The sequence below is a fragment of the Dromiciops gliroides genome, chromosome 3 (genome assembly GCF_019393635.1).
Source record: "Dromiciops gliroides isolate mDroGli1 chromosome 3, mDroGli1.pri, whole genome shotgun sequence".
NCBI lineage: Eukaryota > Metazoa > Chordata > Mammalia > Microbiotheria > Microbiotheriidae > Dromiciops > Dromiciops gliroides.
This window is the reverse complement of record NC_057863.1, coordinates 482,601,413-482,623,518: the sequence shown is the minus strand read 5'-3', so window position 1 is coordinate 482,623,518 and position 22,106 is coordinate 482,601,413. Positions and strand designations below refer to the sequence as shown.

The window sequence follows — 22,106 nt, the reverse complement described above, 5'->3', positions numbered from 1 at the left end:
GCCAAATGCAAAATGAACCCCAAGGAAATTAATACTGCCCAATCACCCACTGCAAATGCATTGTTTCTTTTTCTTTTCATTTTCCCCTGTACAATGCAGCCATCTAGTCTAACCCATCTATTCCAATTTGTTGGAATTAAATTGCCATATGGGTCACTCCTTTGTTTGGAAGTACAATAAAGTAAGATGCTTACCGAGCTAGACCACTGCCTCATAACATTATGTGATATTAATTCAGGGTGTGTACAGAGCAGTTAGGAACCAGGAGAGAGACAAAATTCAGATAATATACTATCAGTTCAATGTGATGAGCATTTATTAAGTGCCTGCTGTATGCAAAATCTACCATAAGCAGTGAGAACACAAAAATATAGTGATATTTTCCATGTCCTCGAGAAGCTTGCATTTTTCAGGAGGGGAATATGACACATACACAGGTTAAATATTCTACAAGGTAGAAAATGCCTTGAGGCAGAGGAGAGATCTAGGCAAAATACTCTAGGAAAATCAAGGAGGAAGGAGATGGAGGAATAGAGAAGGGTGGCTTCGTGAAGGAGGCAGCACCTTGAGACTTGAAGGATAAGGAGGACTATTGGTTAGCAGCAGCAGCAACAAAACAAAAGCTTGGAAAACTCTCAGAGGCCATGTGGGAGACCGTGTTATATTCTTCAAGAGGACCAGGGAAGAAGAGAAGCCTTGGTAATAAGGAATAAGGGCAAATAGTGGAAAGGGAAATAACTTAGGAGATGGTACCCTCTAAATAAAAGAGAGTGCATGAGTAGGAAAGGTATCTTGTCTGGTAGAGAAGCAACTTCTGGGGATTTATACCAACAAGAGGGCCCAGCCTTCCATAGCTCCTTAACATAACCCTCATCATTGGCTCCTTGGACCTGAGGATTTCAGTGCCATCCAGGCCGCCTATAATGACCATTGTTTTATGTTTGTGTCCTCTAGTCAGATGTGCACCTTGACGGTTCTTTTCTTTGCTCTGTCCCATTATTCCCTGGTTCTTCTGAAGCCCCTTACTCACGTCATGGGGACTACTACTGTTGGTTTGGAGCTACTAAATCTTCATTTTCTGTAAATAGGGGATATGAGTGGAAGGGCAAGTCTAATATAGACTCATAGGATTTGGAACTAAGGGACATTGGGGATGACTTAGTCTGTTTCCATTTTAGACACTGAAGCCTAGAAAAGTCAGTGAAATTACTTGTCCAAGGCAGCGAATAGTAGAGCCAAGATTCAAACCTAGTACTTTCTCTACTCCATGCCGGGCTTCTTCTTCATGATACCTGACAGATCTCCCCTACCTTAAAACCTTTAGTTGATCCTTTTGTCTTCTCAAGTTATCATGCTGTGTCTCTTCCCCTTCACTGCCAACACTCCAGAAAAAATATGGGTAAATTGATGGCCTTTTACTTCCTTATTTCAAAATCTCAGAATCTTCCTCCATTTTTTACTCCTCTTCATTGCTCATATCTCATCAGCTACTAAATCCTATGAGTTCTACTGACCATATCTCTCCTACCCCTTTCTTGACTTACAGAACTACCATCCTAGCTGCTGTCCTCATCACTTTTTTTTTTTTTTAGTGAGGCATTTGGGGTTAAGTGACTTGCCCAGGGTCACACAGCTAATAAGTGTTAAGTGTCTGAGGCTGAATTTGAACTCAGGTACTCCTGAATCCAGGGCTGGTGCTCTATCCACTGCACCACCTAGCTTCCCCCCTCATCACTTTTTGCCCAGCCTATTGTAGTCACTTATTAATTGGTCAACTTGACTCCATTTTCTCCTCTCTCCTATACATTATCCACACAGCTGACAAATGGATATTCCTAAAACTCAGGCCTATGTTACTCCCTTCTCAAGAAGTTTTAGTGTCTTCCTCTTATCATCAGGATAAAATACAAATTTCTCTACTTAGCCTTTAAAGCCTTTCATGGTCTGTCCGATCGCACGTGTACCTCTCCTTGTGCATATTGCATTCCAGCCAAACTGGACTATTTGCTGTTCCCTGTACACAATGTTTTTATGCCTTTACACGGGCCACTCTCCATGCTTGGAATGTTTTCTCTCATCACTTTACTCTGTGTAATCCCTACCTTCTTTGAGAACACAGATCAGTTACTGTGTTCACCCTACATGAAGTGTTTCCTGATCCCCTTGATTGTTAGTGCCCTCTTCTCACCTCCCAGCAGTAATCACCTTCTATTTACTTAGAATATGTCTTGTGTATATTTATTTGTGTTCATGTTCTTTTTCCCTCCACTAGAATTTAAGCTCCTTATGGGAAGAAGCTGTCTTCTTTTTGTCTTTGTAAACCCAGTACCTAGGAAACATTGAATAAATGCCTGTTGAATTGAATTTATGCCCCTAGAAGGAGTCAGGAAAAAGTTCTGAGTAGCATCCTGTGTTGGAAATTTGAGATGGATCGGGGATATAGAATAAAAGGAGGCATGCGTTTCCATTCCACACAGCAATGCCAATTCCAGGCTTGGGGATTTGGCAGGGGTACAGTGGGGAGGGGGGAAGAGGGAAACAGAGCATGGGAGATACCAACATAAACCCTCCCCATTAATATTTGAATTTTTTGCCAATTTCTGGGTTTTGAGGAAAAAATTTATTTCTTTTCAGCAATTTTCTGCATGTAACTGTGGAGCCAAGGGAGTTTTGAAATGCTTTTGTTACCAAATTAGTTCGGCAAAATGTTGCTAAAAATAACATATAAAAGTCACAAATTACACAGATTTTTTTGTGGTTATTGAAATCAGACATTTAATAGTGTGTGTTTGTCAATTTGTTAGATATTGTGAATTAGAATCAGAGTTGAAACCTTTAAGCTTAAAAAAGTCTTACAACATTCCTTTTCTTTACTTCTGTATCATTTTAGAGATGATAAGAAAGATGGATTGAAGTTCTATACTGATCCTTCCTATTTCTTTGATCTCTGGAAAGAGAAAATGCTACAGGATACAGAAGACAAAAGGAAAGAGAAAAGAAGGCAAAAGGTAAATCATTCCAGGATAGAAAGCATTCATGGGCTAATTGGGTGTGATGTGCCAACCAAATTGTTGAATTTCACTCTACATTGAAATGATGGGTATGTTAGACAGGGTGCTGATATGTTTTCATACAGTACATTTTAAATATGAAGATAATTGAGAATCATATGTGACCATAATTTTTCAATAAACATTTTCAACTTTTTTCTTCTCACTTTCAACCAACCTGCTTCATTTTAACAAGAGAAGATACTCTTAACTCAGTTTTTGTTTATAAGTTTGTGATTAAAATCTCTCCTATAATTTCACTCACATTTTAGAAAAAAATTCCTTTTGCAGAGGAAGATGATCAACTGTAATTTAAAAAAATTTTGTTAATGGTGGGGCTCTCATCCACCAGCTGAAATTTAAAAAAATGATATATTGCATGTATTAGAATGGAAAGCTAGTTCGATATTTATATTCAGGAGGGATTGCATGCCATGAAGGATGCTCTCCTAGGAGGATTGGTGGAGGGGAAGAGAGAGGAGATCATAAGTGCTACAGATACTGCCTACATATTCTCTGCAGAGGGTTGCCTTCCCTATTGGAGATAGATTTCAATTGTGATTAAGAAAAGTTAAGCAATACTTCCTAAAATTTTTTTTCTTGGAATCCCAGAAGTTTAATTTTTTCCACTGGAAGACAACCCGTTGTGCCGACTTCCTAGGAATGACAACCCAGTTTGTATGGCAAATACCCAAAAGCTTTGGCTTAGATCAGTGGTTCTTAACCTGCCTGTGAGTGGATTTCAAAGGGCCAGGGGGCGCATGAATTTGGATGAGAAAAAAAAAATCTTAATTTTCTCTAACACTTGGTTTCCTTTGTAATCTTATGCATTTTCTTTTACTTTATGCATTTAAAACATTTTGAAAAGGCTTCACAGGCATCACCAGACCATCAAAAGGTTCAATAACACAAAAAAGTTTATGAACCTCTGACTTTAAAAAATGGTTGACATTTGGTAAGCCCAAAGGATTTTTCAGTGATTTTTGTCACTTAAATATCATAAGCTACAAAGATCCTAGAGAAGGGGTTTCAAAGGGAAAGGAATGTTTTGGTTATCTCCATTTCGTGTGTGTGGTTGGATTTGGGAAATTTATTAAAAACAAGAACATCTTGGGAGAGTTATAGGATTCTGCAGGCATTGTCTGTATGAAGAAAAGATGGATATTACTCTCTTGAAATGAAAGAGAATCAAGGAAATATTTGATTGGCATGCTAGTGATACCTTCCTATACATTTCTTATGAAATGTAAAAGCTCATTGAGACTTAGAAGAGTGCTTTTTCATTAAATATATAATTTACCTTTCAATGACCTTAAAAATGCCTCTCACAGATGATCCCAAAATGATGCTTTTGGCATAAATACATATATAATTATTTTTCTATGCCTTCATGGAAAATGTATTAATCTGTAATTATCATGTCTACAAAACTAGTAGCACTTCTAGATCTTTGATTTCATTCTGAATTCCCCAAATACTTGTAATTGTGGTTATTGCCTTATTCTGGTAGCACACTTTCCTCAGGTCAAATGGAGATTTTTTTTTAAAGTCACAATAGTTATTTGTTGTTTGATTCTGAGAGTAAGAATAAAGGTTGCCCTAGCTTCGGAAAACTTAGGCTTTAGAGCTGAAAGGAATCTTGGAGATTATTTAGGCCAATCCCTTCATGTTATAGAAGAGGAAACTGAGGCCTAAGTGATGAAGAGACTTGTCCAAGGTCACGTAAGCAGCAAGTGGCAGAGCCAGGATTTGAATGTGAGTCTTGTGACTCCCAATCCAGTGTTAGCCACATACACACACAGTGACTTTATTTCCATCTGTTTTTCTCCTTTGTATAAAATCCATCTGTGTATATCTCTCAATCCATCCATGTCGTTTCATCCTGAATGACTTATAAAATCCATTATACATATTATAAAACCCTTTGTATAAAATCCATTAGTTTTCCCTTGTCATAACAGTAGCTCCTCCACCGAAGTCTTTCTTCAGTGGCCTCTGTATGACATGGGAAGACCTTGGTTTCCCAGAAGTCAGCAGGGTATAAATTTGGTCAGATCCTACTAAGGTAAAAAGGTTTTGATTGTGGACTTTGCATTTGTCCGGTCTAAATAGTTGAAGGGAGCTCACAGCTGCTCTCAAAGATAATCCACCAAGCTGTAGAGATACCATGGTCTGTGTTAGAGGAAGTACCCATGGTGTCAAAAGCTTGGATTCTTTAAGATAAAATAATAGCAGAAAACCAAAAAATTAGATTCACCAGTGAAATAGGCTTCAAGCACTAACACCTCTATTGTTGTTGTTGTTGAGTCATTTCAGTTGTATCTGGCTTTGTGACCCATTTGAGGTTTTCTTGGCAAAGATACTGGAGGGGTTTGCCACTTCCTTCTCTAGCTCATTTTACAGTTGAGGAAACTGAGACAAACAGGGCTAAGTGATTTGCCTAAGGTCACACAGCTAGTGGGTGTCTGAGGCCAGATTCTTGACTCCAGGCCCAGCACCCTCTCCACTGTGCCACTTCTCTGGCTAGCATCTTTATACTTTAGCTTGGTAATTCCATGATGGCTTAAATCAACCATATAATAATCCTTTAGCTATCAGAAAAGGATAGAAACAGCACAGGGTCCCTAGAATGGTGATTTCCAACTATATTGCCACCACAGCCCCTAACTGCTGTTGAGCTTGATTCTTCAGTACTTTACTCCACCCAAAGGACATGTTGCATGACACATCCAACACCAAGATAAAGAAAATGAAAGCTAATTTTGCAAATTCTTGGGGGAAGCTCGGTGGCTCAGTGGATAAAACAACAGCCCTGGATTCAGAAGTACCTGAGTTCAAATGTGGCCTCGGACACTTGACACTAACTGTGTGACCCTGGGCAAGCCACTTAACCTTCATTGCCCCGCCCCCACAAAAAACTCGGTAAATTCTTTGGAAAAGTTATGATACGATTTGAGATAATTGGAGACATTCAGGGATTCCTCAAAATCAAGGTTGGGAACCATTGATCTTGGGAGCTGCTTTTCTAGATCTTCATAGTAATTACGTGGAGAGACAGTATGATGACAGTGAAAAGATCACCAGGCTCAGAAGACCTGACATTAAATCCTGTTTCTTCCACTTGCTCTTTTCTGTGTAACTTCATATCTTGGAGCCTCACTTTCCTCATCTGCAAAATGGAGATATACAACACCTGTATAATCAACCTGCCTTTCTTGACAGGTGTCAGAAACACCCTTTGCACATTTTAACCTTAATTTGCAATCGAGAGTTGATACTATTCCTTGGTCTTTCTTGTGATACTCGCTGCATGCTGTCACTGCAGGATGTCAGTCCAGATGAGGTGGAAAAGAATTGAATGCCTCACATTCAAAATGATACAGTTGAGCATCTAAGTCACACAGAAGTAGAACACTCAGGCCTTACCTTTAAGGGACTTAGCATTTTATTCATGTAATTGAATATAACAAATAAATACCTACTACTCCCTAAAGATATCCATGTGAGTCCTAAGTGCTTACTGATGAGATTGCATTGTTGTGCCTGTCATTGGTAGAGGCAGGTTCTGAATTTTTGTGTAGAGCCAAAGGGCTGGAGCAAAAATAAGTGTTTTACCAATGGGGCAGGTAAGTTTTCTGTTTTTCTACTTAATTGTTTGCAAAACTGGTTTAAATATCCTCTGGAATATCTCTTGGAAACTGAAAATAAAGCTTATTCATCTTTATTCTGGAAGAAAAACATTTTGCTATGCAGATATTCTATATCAAAACTTTTTAAAAAATTGTGCTGTTGTGGAAAACTATTTCCCAATCATACCTTGTCAGATCTTTTTTATCTAGGCAATAGGGGACAGCTAACAAGCAGCTTTTCTTATCTAGAGGTATAATATGAGTTGAAAAATAGAGATTGTTTTCTCTTGTATCCATAGTATAAGATGGTTAGATGTCAGAATTTCCTTTACAGTTAGGGTATGTCCTTCATTTGCATATCAGGTTTATATTTCTGTGCATTTTAACTGCATTTAACCTGCTGTTTTCCCTTTCCCTTCTGTCTCGGCATGCTTCCTTTCTTTTCCTGGACATCAGGAGCAAAAGCGTATAGATGGCACAACCCGTGAGGTGAAAAAGGTTAGAAAAGCCAGAAACAGGCGCCAGGAGTGGAATATGATGGCATATGACAAAGAGCTTAGACCTGACAACAGGTTGTCTCAAAGTGTGTACCACGGAGCATCTTCCGAGGGATCCCTGTCCCCAGATACTAGGTCTGTGTGCATTAAAGCTCCCTTATCCCCATGTGATGGTTATGCATGAGGCATTTCTTGGTGTGTTTTTTTTTTAATAATTTGGAAATGCAGCAATAGCTTTAGTTCTCAAGGTTGGGAATGTATAACTTTCTTAAGTTACACATTGAAAGTATTTTGTTGAAGTCACAAGCTTTTTTGTGTATTGTTTTTCTTTGTATGATTAAAAACTCCTCTGACTTGAATTTATTATTTAGTTGAGCTACTGATGTTGAATTTAGCTCTGTTAATTTAGAAAATATTTAAATTTCAATTTAATTAGCTATAGTGATACTTTCGTTTTTAGCTTGGCATGCTGAATTACCATTTATATACAATGTCTGAAAATGATTGGTAGCTATTATCAGTAGAATAATTAATAGAATAACTCCATTGTTCTATTTGGAAATCTCCCAAAGATTGATGGAAGAAAAAGTGTGTCTGTTTCTGCCCTTCAAATAATTAATTTAATGTACTCTAATTTACAGGAAAAGATCATCACTGGAGCTTACTAAGAGGTTGTTAGCTGCTCAATAAAATTGTTTCTTCATACAGGTTTAAATGACAGACACTGAGTGGTGATTGCAGTTCATTGGATGGAATGAGTTCACTGGAGCTAACTTGATAACTTTTCACTTTTTTTATATTATTTTTCTGCCTTTTAACTTACAGTCTTCTATTGGGGAAAAAAGGAGATTTCATACAAAGTCTTTTATCTATTGATCTTCCAGACTTACTGTTGGTGGTGGTTTTTATATTAAAAAACAAATAGAGCAAAACACCACTTAGTCTTGTGCTTATATTTATTATGGTTTTATTAATTTCCATGTCCCAATACCATCCCCCTTCCCAAATTTTGATTACTACTAACATGATATGAAGAAAGTCTTAAGTTAAATTTTGTTTATCTCTTTACAAGAGTTTCTAGTTAATTTTACCTTCAGCTTTGGAATTTTAATTGACAGTATAGTTCTCTGAAAAACAGATATTTAGAATGCATCATGAGAGAGTAATTGGTCAGAAGCATTTTACCTTTCTGATTGGCAATCATTGGGTTAATTCATCATTTAATTTCATTACTAATCTACCCATGCAAAAATTATATGAATATTATAGATCTGAACTTCTTATTCTAAGTGAAACACCTTCTTTCAGGTAATGGTCTTGAGAAACCCTAATGGAAGAAGATGAGTATTCTTTTTTGGTGTGATGGAAGGTTTTTGTATGCATCCTGGATTTTAAGATCAAATTGATCCAAGTTGATCACAAAAGTGGTACTTGTTCAGGCTGTTAAGCCTCTTTACACATAATTATATTTTAACTATTTCTTTATTTTTCTTAGTTTTGTTGCATGGGTTGTACTTTTTCCTAATATCCAAATTCCATCTAGGCAGCACAGTCAAGAAGACCCTAGTTTAAATCTGGTCTCAGAAATTTACAAGCTGTTTCACTTTGGGCAAGTCACTTAAATTCCCTCAGCCTCAGCTTCTTCAACTATAAAATTGGTATAATAATGACACCTACCTCACAGGGTTATTGAGGTAAAATGAGATAATATTGGGGCAGCTAGGTGGTGTAGCGGATAAAGCACCACCCTGGACTCAGGAGGACCTGAGTTCAAATCCAGCCTCAGTCACCTGACACTTACTAGCTGTATGACCCTGGGCAAGTCACTTAACCCTCATTGCCCTGCAAAAAAAATTTAAATTTTAAAAAATGAGATGATATTTGAAAAGTACTTAGTATAGTGCCTGGCAAAGATAGGGTACCATATTGTATGCACCCTATAAATAGTATCATTGCCATGGTCATCATCATCATTAATTGCATTTGTATTTTTCTAAGATTTGTTCTTTTTCTTTTAAAAAAATTTTTTTTTGGTGAGGCAATTGGGGTTAAGTGACTTGCCCAGGGTCACACAGCCAGTAAATGTTAAGTGTCTGAGGCCAAATTTGAACTCAGGTCCTCCTGACTCCAGGGCCAGTGCTCTATCCACTGTGCCACCTAGCTGCCCCCTAAGACTTGTTCTTACAGCACTTCCTTATCTATCAACCAACCTTGCACTACCACTGTATACAGTGTAATTCATTATTGTCTTTGGATGATTTTGTTCATCAGGATTTTATATGAAAATCCATTTAATTGCCAGATGTCACACTTTTAGTTTATATATAAATTGAAACACAAATAAGCACGTGATGCCCACCCCTACATAGTGACCATTGGGAACATTGTCTTCATAAACACAGGACCATAGATTCATGGCCCCTCACTGCAGCAAGGTAGTTCTTTTCCTTCTTCCTGATTGTTCCCCCTTTTTACCATCTACAGAAGCTACTCCAAACCCTCTCTTCCTTTCTCAGCCATGATCCTAGTTCCCATTTTCAGCTGAAGACCTTAAATCTTATTTTACTGAAAAAAGTGGAGCTCATTCAATTTAAGCTCTTGCTCTTCATCTCAGGATCCCCTTTGACTTCATGCACTATTCTGAACCTTTTTTGCCAAAGCCACCACCTCTCTACCACTCTGCTTAATCCCATCCCTTCCCAGTTTCTCCAGAAGATTGCTCCTTCAGTCATCCTCCCCTCTCTCTTATTTTCAGTCTTTTTCTGATTTCCTGGTTTCTTCCCTACTGCCTTCAAACACGCCCAAGTACACACACACACACACACACACACACACACACACACACACACCCTCATCTCTCCCCTGAGCATCATTCCTGCATTATCATTTCCCATTAGACATCTCATCCAAAAAGTACTCATTGTCTTTCTCTCCAAACCCTCCCTTCTTCTAACCTTCCCTGTTTCTCTTGTAAGCACCACCATCCTATTAATTTTCTAGGTTTTTAGCCTTAGCATTATCTTCCCTCATTGACCTGACTTCCCGTCACCCCACACATCTAGATGGCTGCCAGATCTTGCCATTTCTGTTCTCTGTCTCCTTTACTTTACTCATCCATCTAAGTCCTTAGCTCAGGCCCTCATCACCTTTCATCTAGATTATTGCAATGGGCCTCTAATTCTTTGCTCCAAGTCTCTCTCCACTCCCATCTATCTGAAATACTGCTGTCAGAATGATTTTCCTTAAGTGCAGATCCAGTCATATCACAGCTCTGCTCAGGAAACTGTATTGTGCCCCCCCATTGCCTCTAGAATCAAATAAAAACTTCTCTGTTTAGCTTTTAAAGCCCTGTATAAGTAACCGATCTTTACAACTCCGTTGGACATCATTCCCCCATATCTACTCTTTGATCTTGTCTGCTTGCTCTCCGTTCCTTATACCTGACAGTCTGTCTGCCACCCCTGTGCCTTCATGCTGGATGCCTCCCCTTCCTGGGATGTACTCGTGGCTTACCCCCACCTCACAGAAATACTCTCTTCATTCAAGATGCAGCTTAAGCACCATCTTCTGCATGAAACTTTTCCTGACCCCTGCTCAGCTGCTAGTGTACTCCCTCCTAAACTAATTTATTTTGAATTACTTGTTATTTATTAATTTTCTATTTTATTATGTACTGTTATTATATTCTCTATATTATTATATATGTTCTCATCTTTCTCTGTTAATGTAAACTTCTCACAAATAGGGACTTTTGCATTTTGGGGGGGGGGTATTTCTAATACCTGTAACAATACTGGGCACTTAATAAATGTTTATTGACTGTTTAGTAGATTTAGAACTATAAAGGAATTCAGAGGCCTTGTAATCCTAGATCCTCATTTTCAGATGAGGAGACTGAGATTGCTGTCATTTATATAAAGTTTTAAATTTGTAAAGCACTTGACAAATATTTTATCCTCTGAACAGCCCTGGGAGGTGGGTGCTATTATAATCCCCATTTTACAGATGAAGAAACTGAGGCAAGTAGAAGTTAAGTGACTCGCCCATGGTCATACATTGAGTAGGATTTGAACTCAATTCTTCCTGATTTCAGGTGCAGTGCCCTACACTGCCCTATTATCACTTTATAATTCTAGTTCTGAAGGACCACTTTCCCACCTTCATCTGTTCCCCATTATTACCTTATTCACCTTTGTTTATTTTGTCTCCTCTAACCCCTTTCATCCCTATATCACAATACCATTTTAGAAGTATACCAAAGCAGCCCTGTCTCATCTTCTTGTTTTTTCTTAAGTTTATCATTTCATTAAATAAACCTCATTATTTTTTGTCTTTTGGTTAGGTTTCTTTTAAAAGCAGTCACTATTTCTCTTCTCTCTTGGCTTTTGCCTTTTGCCTTCAAGGTGTCTTCTTTAACTGCTGCAGTCCATAGCGGCGTTTGGTTCTGAACACGGAGACATCTAGAAAACACACCTGATGGCAGGACAGGCCAAGTGCTTCCTACATTTTGCTGTGTTAAAATTTGCCTTTAACTCCTTTCCTAGCAGCTCACCTGATACAAAGATACATTCGTATTTGCACCGGTTTATGCTGCAGTTAGGGCCAAGGACAGCTATGGAGGATTCTGTGACAAGGACAGCTCCTCTGCATTGAAAAAAAACAACACTTGATGCCTTCACTGGACTGCCCTGCATGAAATCCCAGAGCTTGCCATCCAGTCTGTGGCTTTCCCACCAATGTCTCTTTGCCTGTTTTGCTTCAGAGGGAGAAACACAAGCTGAATCCTAACAGAAGCCAGCAAATAAATGTGAGGAAAGTCAGAACGAGAAAAGAAGAGTGGGAGCGGAGGAAAATGGGTATTGAGTTCATGAGTGACGCCAAGAAACTGGAACAGGCAGGGAGCATGAAAGAGGACAGAATGCCCAGAGGGTTGGTCTTTTTTGCTTTATTCAGAGCACTGGCTTTTTGTTGCCTGCCCTGCTTCAGTCTTCCTGCGATGTTAGGCATTCAATCTACTGACTCAATGTGTCCTTTAACACAGTGCCAGAACTGCACGATTGTCTCTTACTAATGCCACCTGGTTCTCTGCAGCTGTGGGACAAACAGGTCCTTTTTTCTCATTCCTCTCCCTTGGGCTTAGCTGACCCTGGACCACAACAGTCTCTGCATCTTTGTGAGCCTTGTGCTCAACTACTAAAAATATTTGCATTCCTTTCAGCTTGTTACACTCGGCTATTTATGCAAAGAAAACAAGGCTTTTAAATATTAAACTTCTTAAATCACTGCTCTCTGCTTTGGTTAAATACATTTATTTCCTCTGTTGAAGCAAACAATTATTCACTGCATTGCATTCTTAATTTCTTTTACTTCTCTAACTGTTAATGTTTATCCAATTCACCTGCTATTATATAATTTCTAATTATATGCTGTCAATATCTCATTGCAACTAGAATGCTATATCTGTCTTAAATGCTGTTTGTTAATTTGATTTGTTCTATACTATTCTGTGACTGAGTAAAAGATTTCTTAAGTACTGAAAAAAAGAAGGTATTGGTATTTACTGCATATCAGTTCATCTGATCCACTCATTTGATGCTGTGAGTTTAATTTCAAACAACACTTATATTTTCTGGCCAAGACAGTGATCCAATTATTGTTCTGTAGTTTTCATGACAATATAGACTGGGGAATAGAGAATCTATAATTTATGAATTGTTAACAGAAAAGCAGATGTTGTATATTAGAAGAAAAAAATTGAAAGTCATTTTATTGCTTCCCATTTCTTCTCCTTTCATTCTAGGTCCCATGCATCTGATGTGACTGATTATTCTTATCCTGCTACTCCAAATCATTCTCTCCATCAGCAGCCAGTGACTCCTTCTTATGTAGCAGGAGATGCTCAGCAGTATGGGGCTGCGAACCAAACCCTGGAGCATGAGTATAATAGACCTCCTTCTGCCACAGTCAGACACATGACCTTGAACAGACCTCAGCAGCCACCCCCACCCCCACCGCAGGCCTCGGATGGTGCACAGACCTCTGCTCCTATGGCTCCATCGGACTATGGGTAAACATGCCTCATGCCTAGACTCTGAAAGTATAGTAGATATAGTTGGTATTTTGATTTTGTTTTTAATAATTCATGGCGGCTGCTAGAGAAAACCTGACTTGTGTGATCAATAATTCTATCATGAATGTCAAATTACAGGTAAAGAAATGGAGCAGTAACATACTAGGAGACACCCTTCCTTTTTAGTTACATTAGTCCTCCTGTGTGGTTATATTTAAAAACAATGACCACCATCACCATGTTTTACAGAGGATTTGAATAGATTGTTTCATGAGGCATTTTAAAGCCCATAAGGGATAAATAATTTTTTATCCTATTGGATTGTAAGCTTCTTGAGGGCATGCCGTATGTCCCATTTATCTTTATGGTCCTCTTAGCACCTGGCACAGTACATTGTGCAAGGTAAATTTTTAGCAAACGTTTATCGAAATGATTGGAGAACTTAACTCTGATCCACACATTTTCTCATAGAAAATGAGTGCACCAAATGAAATACTTAACACAAACAGAAAACCAGCATTCTCTAACCCCATACTGTCCCTTTGCCTAGTCATCTGCTCCCCTTCCCTGACCTTGCACATCTTGGCCTGGTTTCATCTAGTTTCATGATGTCCTCTCACCAGAACCCCTACTTTTCTGTCATCTAGGAAGAAAACAAATTAATTTCATAATTCTTGAATGCCCCTTCATTTGGTCAAATATGCCATTTTTATTATTATTTCTCTCTCTCAGCTTAAATATATTCTCTGAAGCATTGCCTTATAGCCTGTGCTGAAATGGGCATGGAAATCTCTGCCTTTTTAATTCACTTATTTTTCAGTAAATTTGATTGTCCCACTTCTGTCCCACAGTTATTCACAGTGATTTTCTTCCCAACTTGATTAACTATGTGCATTTCCCTGCTCCTAGCTACTGTAGAGTATGCATTAATAATGTTCTTCCTGCCTTCCTAGATTCTGTGATCAGTGGAGGAATGCTCTTCCTCTCCCACAAATATTCTTTTTACCTTTGGAAACACTTTTATGTCTAAGATGAGTTAAACAGATATCTTACGGTAATGAATTGAGCAGGACTTTTGAAAAACTCCCAGAAAATGTCCATGCTTATGCTGCCTAGTTCTGATATGATGTGGTCAGGAGTATCTAACCTAGCATCCATTTCAGAGCCTCAGGAAATTTCACCTTCTACTGATGTTCTGGTAACTTGATGTATTTCCTTTTTTGTTGTTGTTGTTGTTGTTGTTGTTGTTGTTAGGATGCTCCCAGCACAAATAATTGAATATTACAACCCCTCAGGACCACCACCGCCGCCACCGCCTCCCATGATCCCTTCAGCACAAACTGCTTTTGTTAGCCCCCTCCAGATCCCCGCACCATCTTCCTATCCTCCATTAGCAACTACTGCTCATCCACCATCTACGGGGCTTGTTGTTACGGCCCCTCCTCCTCCAGGGCCCCCTCCTCCCCCACCTGGCCCTCCTGTAGCAGGGCCTTCTCTTTCATCCTCCCCCATGCACGCCCCACCAGGGGCTGAAGCCAAGAGGCAGGAACCAGCTCAACCAGCAATCAGTGATGCTCGGAGTGATCTTCTTGCTGCTATCCGGATGGGTGAGTGCAAACATGCTGACAAACGTTTTCCATTTAGAAAGTGAGTTTTTGATACTCCTTTCTAGTTATACTTCTACCTTCTTGGAATGACTATTGCCCATAATAATCATTTGGAATAACCACTGGCCCAGTTAGACCTTAACTAGATTCCAGTCAACCCTTAGTTAACTGGTCTCTTCCTCTTCTCTCTCTCTTTCCCCAACCCCTGTCTCCACCATTATACTTTTAGGAGAAAGATGTAAATAATAAGAGAACACACAAATTTGAGCTTAACTATAAAATGAGATGTTTCTGTGGCTGTGATCTCAGCACACAAATTTCATATTAGTTTTAGGTTTATAACTAACTAGGAGGTGCAGTGGACAGAATACTGAGCCCTGGAGTCAGGAAGTACTCAGTTCAAATACAGTCTGACACTTACTAGCTATGTGACCCTAGGCAAATCACTTAACCTTTGTCTGCCTCAGCTTCCTTAACTGTAAAATAGAAATAGTAATAGCGCTTATCGCCCAAGGATGTTGTAAGGATTAAATGAGAAATATTTGTAAGTACTTAGCATAATGCCTGCCACATAGTAAGTGTTTAACAATGCTTATTTGTTTCTTTTCTCCCTCCTTCCTTTCTTTCTCCTTTTCTTCTTCCCTCCCTCCTTCCCTCCTTCCCTCCCTCCCTTCCTTCCTTCCTTCCTTCCTTCCTTCCTTCCTTCCTTCCTTCCTTCCTTCCTTCCTTCCTTCCTTCCTTCCTTCCTTCCTTCCTTCCTTCCTTCCTTCCTTCCTTCCTTCCTTCCTTCCCTGCCTCCCTTCCTCCTTCCCTCCCTCCCTCCTTCCTTCCTTCCTTTATCACCGATCTATTTGAATAGCCTACAAGTTTTGTTTTCACCTTTCCAATCCACACTGGATTGGAATATCACGCCTTTGCCACAGATATGACTGTCACTATCTTCCTCAGAAAGCTTCAGTGGCTCTGAATTGCCTCTAGTATCAATTACAAACTCCTCTGTTTGGCAGTTAGAGCCCTTTATAGCCTGTTTCTAACCTACTGGGCACAGCATTTTACTCCTTTTGAGCACCTGTGCACTCTTGAGAGTCCAGTAAGATTATATGGCCTTCTCACTGCTTCTTATACATGACATTCCAATTCCTATCCCCATGCTTTTCCTCAACTCCCTTCCTTTCCCCATCTTATAGAATCTTTAATTTATCAACTCAGATACTATCTCTTACTAGAAGCCTTTTCCTGATGTTCCCCATATCCTCTGAGTTACTTGGTAATTGGTAATTGTATTTACTTGCATGTGCACGTGCATATATGATGTCCTTTTTGGATAGAAGGTAAGCTCCTTGAAGGCAGGAATGTCCCATTTGTTTCCCCTTTGCATCCCAGCATTTAACACTATGCCCAGTACATAGCAGGCTCCTCATAAATGCTTGTTTATTGATTTTTGAGTAGTTGTGGTCTTGACTGGCAGAGGGAACACCCTTATCAATGAAGCCACTGCTCCTGGAAGCATTCATGTGTGCTGCACTTTGCGAAGGCAGAAAAGTAGATGAATACATTTGAGAAGTGTTTCCAATAATAAGGACTGGAACAGGCAGTTTTCTAAGCAACTTGTCCATTAGATAGAACAGGTCTTACTGCTTTGCTTTTTAATTTTTTTTTTTTTTTTTTTAGTGAGGCAATGGGGGTTAAGTGACTTGCCCAGGGTCACACAGCTAGTAAGTGTCAAGTGTCTGAGGCCAGATTTGAACTCGGGTACTCCTGACTCCAGGGCTGGTGCTCTATCCACTGCGCCACCTAGCTGCCCCAACTGCTTTGCTTTTAAAAAGTGCAGCACATAAGGATACAAGCCTTGCTCAGTTGTGTCCAACTCTTCATGGCCCCATTTGGGGTTTTCTTGGCAAAGATACTAAAGTGATTTTGCCAGTTCCTTCTCCAGTGTATTTTACAGATGAGGGAACTGAGACAAATGGGATTGAGTGATTTTTACCCCTGGTCTGAGGCCAGATTCAAACTCAGGAAGATGAGTCTTCCGGACCCCAAGGTCCTACCTCTATCTATTTTACTACCTCACTGCCCTAAGGCCTCAAGCTAGCATACCATGTGTGAAATTTGTTCTTGCTAGTTTGGTTAATTTCTTTTATTGGAAAAAACAACTTCTGATTGTTTGATGGATGGGTGTTTGTTCACTTTTCTCCTTCAGGAAATGTTAACATCTCCCACATTGTTGTTGTCTTAAAGCCTTTTTCAGAATGCTCTCCGCCCCCCCCCCCATTCTGGCATCACTGCCTTAATAATGATCTTGATTTTTGCATTTGGGTCAGAATTGGGAAATTGATTCTAGAACTTTTTTCTTGCCCCTAGGAATTCAGCTGAAGAAGGTGCAAGAGCAACGGGAGCAAGAAGCAAAAAGAGAGCCTGTGGGGAATGACGTGGCAACAATCCTCTCCAGACGTATCGCTGTGGAGTACAGCGATTCTGACGATGACTCGGAGTTTGATGACAATGACTGGTCAGACTGAGGCTCTTTTCATCAGCACACCACCTGGGGCAGCTAATTGAAATTGATGACACCATTGGCCAACAAGGAAGGCAGTGTGTTGAAAATGTGTAGTGGCCTCAGTCCTCGTGAAGCACTGTTAGAACATCGTAGCTTAGCAACTTTTGTATTAATAATGTGATTACACTTTCTGCACATCCAAAAACTCCGGGTTTGTTCCCTCCCCAGTATTTACTGTGTAATACTGAAGTGCCACTAAGTATAGCAGGTCATGTGCTTCAGACAAGAAAATGTGCTGTTGTTGTGGCACGGTTATGGAGCAAACCTTTTGTTTCCCTCCTGGCCAGGGAAGGAGTTTTATTTCACATTCATTGTTCAGTATGACTCTGCTGACTTGAATTCTGTTTGTGAAGCTGCCTGCTGGTGAGATCGTTGCAAAATTCACAGCTTCATGTCAAGAGTAGTCGTCAGATCAGTCAGACAATTCATTGCTTTGCTCCTAGTATATAGATGCTTCTGAATTTGGCATGAGGGGATAAAAATTACCACATCAACAGAAACAAAATCTCCTAACATGCTCGTGTGTTGTATTTCTTGGTTTGGTAGCCTGTGTGTGAACTTGAATGTTTTCCCATTGAATATGATTTCCTTCTTATATTCTCCAGCTATCCTCAGAAATCAACAGAAACTGTAAAATTGCAAGGGCCCATCATTAGGGGGCATGGCACAATGTTTTTTTTTTTCTCCCCCTCTGGGCACTCAGTTCATGATATAGTTCATGATCTTCACAAAGGGCTCCAGGACCTAGATGCTGGTAATACTGTGAAAGAGGAGGTATTTTTGCTTGGGTTGGGGTGTGGGGGTTGCCAATGAATGTGTGTTGATTTTTTTAAACAGTGGTTAATTAATGGTAACTCTTCAGAGATTGCCTGATATCATTTGAGAATCTTAAGTTTTCAGCGAACGAACCACAAAAAACAGGTCTAAGAAGCCAGAGTTTGTGTAAAGCTTGCAATTAGTACATTCCTACTTTTAATGGTTCTAGCTAGAGGCAGAGATAAACCACACTGTTGGTATCCTGGAAGCACATAATTTCTAATGTGGTTAGCTTTGGGCACACAGAGCAGAAATGTACCTCACTAAGTTTTTTTGATCATCTTCGTGGATAGAACATCTCACTAACCTCCCCACCCCATCATCCCATTTACTTTTTTCACCTTTTTGTTTTTGTGTAGGCTTAAGATGCACAAAGTCCAATGTTCGACCTTGGAATGACCTTTAGGAAATCTGTATATCAGAGCTTCTGTTTTTAAATTCTGAGTGAACGATAACCACTCATTTAACCTAAGTTAATTCCCCAATGCCGTGATTATCATTTGTCAGAAGACTGACTCACACTCTGCTCATATTAAAAAAAAAATAAGTAAGACTATAAAACTTTAAGATAAACACACATACATATATATGTGTCTATATGTATATATACATACACACTTATGTATATATAAAATATGTCATACCAGACTTACCCTATATATATTTTATGGGGCCTAGAAGTGTGTTTTTAGTAGTATTAGGGGACTTCTGCTAAGGAAATTACCTCTACCAATTTAGATAAGCCAACTATTCTGCAATTTATGGCTTTAGGGAGTTATTTGGGGTGCTTGGAAGCTAAGTGACTTTCCTGAGGTCCCAGAACCAGTATGGATCAGCAGTGGGACTTGAGCCCAGGTCTTCTTGACCCTTTGGCCATCTTTCTACCTGCTATTTCGTGCTGCCTCTAAAATACTCATAACTTTTAAAATGAACTCTCCAGTCTTTTGACTACTACTGATAATTGTAATGAATGGAAGGAAACTGAAACACACACATACACACACACACACACACACACACACACACACACACACACACTCTGAATTCACAATAGAAATGTAAACAGGAACATTAATTAATGAATCTGATCATCTTTCAGACTTGAGATATCAGCCCTTTGGCCTAAGTTATGTATATATAGATAAAGATAGGAAGATAGCTAGCTACTTTGGGACTCATGGGCATAAGGCCATTGCATTGTATTTTGATGAGCACAAACATTCAGACTCTTAAGCAATCTGGGGTCTGCCTCCTTTACAAGATTATATTAGCCTCTGGTCATTTGGGTCTCCTTAACAGTACCTGACTAGATGTTAACTCCTTGGCTTTCTATATCTAGAGTTTATTCTAAAAAGTGAGGATCCCCATTTTTTATTATTTCCTTCTCCTTCTGAATAAAGTTGGTTTTTTATTAATGAATTTTAAAATTCTCTTTTTATTGAAGTCTCTTCTGCTTATTAATTTCTGGGGTATTTTATAGGGGGTGGGGTGGGAGAGGTAGTTTTTTTTTAATCTGATTAGGATTATAATTTTTGTACGAGAAGAAATCTACATAATTCTAAACCTAATATTTGATAAAACTTCCTTGTTTCCTAAGACCCTTCTGTTCTCAGGAGGAAAAGAACACATTAAAATACCTCTCCCTCCCTCTCCCCCTGCCCATTCATGGTTTTTCTCCTCTTTCTATTTATATCTTATCACTAGAAAAAATTAAAATTGGTCTCCCCATAATTATCCACATGCTTAATTATTAGCTGTCTACTTACAGTGTAATCCACAAGTTATTTTCATCCTCCTGAATTTGTTACTATAGTATTTTAAAAGATTCTGCTCTGATATGTTTGTGCTGCCTTTGAAAGGATATTGTTAGGTGGTTTCATTCTACAGGCTAGGTTGTACTGGGCTGTTTTCTCCACAAATAAGATTTATTCTAAAATTTTGCAGATTGCAATCTCAAGTTTGTGCTAATGCATAAAATGCATTAATGCATAAAAAGGAAGTTCTTTGAATTTTTCATTTCTTTTGTCCCAATTAAAGTATCAAAAAAGGGAGGGCATGGGGAAGGAACTTATGAAAAGTACATTTCATTTCTAATATTTTAACTTTTTCAGAGTTAAGCAATGGATAGTAACTTGGGCCACTGGACAAAAAAAAATTGTTTATAATCAGTAACTCAGACCACTAACTTTTGATTTGCCCATAATTGCTTAAGTTGTTATAAAGTCATTAACCTGTTGTAATTGTATATTGGATAGTATTAGTTTTAGACAAAAGGGATGAAATTATGTAATTTAGTGTGAAAAGACACCACAAATATCTAGTTAAATAAGTCAAGTAGCAAGAAGCTAACTGACTTTGCAGTATCATCCCAAGGCAACCCATGAATAGGAAGGCTTGGCACATATTGTTATTATCATTTTCTAAGACAAGATCATGCTAGAGAATTCCATACTTTTAAATTAAATATTCTAATAGTTACTTTTTATTTCAGTGGAATTTATAACACCAGAAACTTTTATGAGCACCTCACTGATGTGTTGTGAAAGTTTTGTACTTATTTGCATCCGTTGTTAATGATAAACTGAAAATAAGTGGTATATTGTAACCCGTTCACGACTAGTGGGATGTAAACCAGAGTAGCCAAGATTTTTTTTCCTTAAAATTGGAGTATTTTGTCATCTTTCAGTATTTTGCCACAATTATTGTAAATTAAATTAAAGTGGTATAAACAGACTTACTCTTATTAGACCATTTTTATCTGTTTGTATATCTTAATATAGATTATGTACAAGTAAAAAAAATCCAAATAAAATTCCACTTTTGACCCTTTAGGCTTTTGTTTTTTCATAGCAGAGCTGTGTTTACTATGACTTGTAAGGAGAAAAGTGTAATTCAACTTTTGCTTTATTAGGCAATAGGAGATTCTATCATGAATCACATTTAAATTTCTATAAAATATTAGAGTATCCAAACAAGTTCCAGAAATCTTCATGGCAGAGCTAGCAAGGAACTTAGAGGTCAGCTGGTCCAACTTCATTGAGAATAAGTGACCTGTCCCAAAATCACAAAGGTTGTAAGCAGTAGAACCAGGCTATTAACCCAGAATCTAACTCCAAATCCACTTTCCACTCTACCACAATACTTGTGCTTAGCCTTGAAGAAAAATAAACGATATTGAAGCAACTGAAGGGGGAGGAGAAGAAAGGGGCGTTTTAGGCAAGTGAAGAAGCATGGGTAAAAGTACAAAAGTCAAACATGAACGTGTCATGTTCACGGAGGCAGTGAGGCAACCAGCCTGCCTAACGCAGAAGGGGATATGATTGGGAGTCAAAGGAAATAAATTTAAAGAGGTAAAATGTATATAGATTATACAAAGCCTCTCAAGATTATAGATTATACAGAGCCCTAAAAGCTGTCAAAAGAGTTTCAATTTAGCCTCTTAGAATATAGGATGACTAAAAATATTCAGATTTAATACAAACTTATTAAGTACCTACTTTATGCAGGACAGCTAGGTGGTGCAGTAGATAGTGTATGAAGGTTCTGAGTTCAGATCTGGCCTCAGACACTTACTCCTTGGGCAAGTCACTTAACCCTGTTTTACCTCCGTTTCCTTATGTGTAAAATGAGCTGGAGAAGGAAATGGCAAACCACTTCAGTATCTCTGCCAGGAAAACCCCAAATGGGGTTGGACACGACTGAAATGACTGAACAACAATAAAAATTGTGTAGGATATTGTTAGGCACCAAGAGTACAGTGAACAAAATGAACAGAACCAAGAGAACATTGTATACAGTAACAGCAATATTGTTTTAAGAAAAACTTTGAGCAACTAAGTCATTTTGACTATTATAAGTACTAAAATTAACTCTAAAGGAC

General features: G+C 38.7%; 1 protein-coding gene across 2 annotated transcripts in view; it reads left to right on the top strand.

Moving 5' to 3' along the window:
* WASF3 (WASP family member 3) overlaps positions 1–19,612 on the top strand; it is a 179,639-nt gene extending 160,027 nt beyond the window's left edge. The window contains exons 6-10 of one of the 2 annotated variants that reach the window (XM_043997010.1): positions 2,891–3,008; positions 11,939–12,105; positions 12,977–13,243; positions 14,501–14,853; positions 17,215–19,612. In XM_043997010.1, coding sequence (XP_043852945.1) covers positions 2,891–3,008; positions 11,939–12,105; positions 12,977–13,243; positions 14,501–14,853; positions 17,215–17,372 — 1,063 coding nt within the window. In that variant the 3' untranslated portion in view covers positions 17,373–19,612. Of the gene's footprint in view, positions 1–2,890; positions 3,009–7,135; positions 7,312–11,938; positions 12,106–12,976; positions 13,244–14,500; positions 14,854–17,214 lie in introns of both variants that reach the window. The other variant, XM_043997009.1, reaches the window with a different exon arrangement.
* Positions 19,613–22,106: the final 2,494 nt, after the last annotated feature.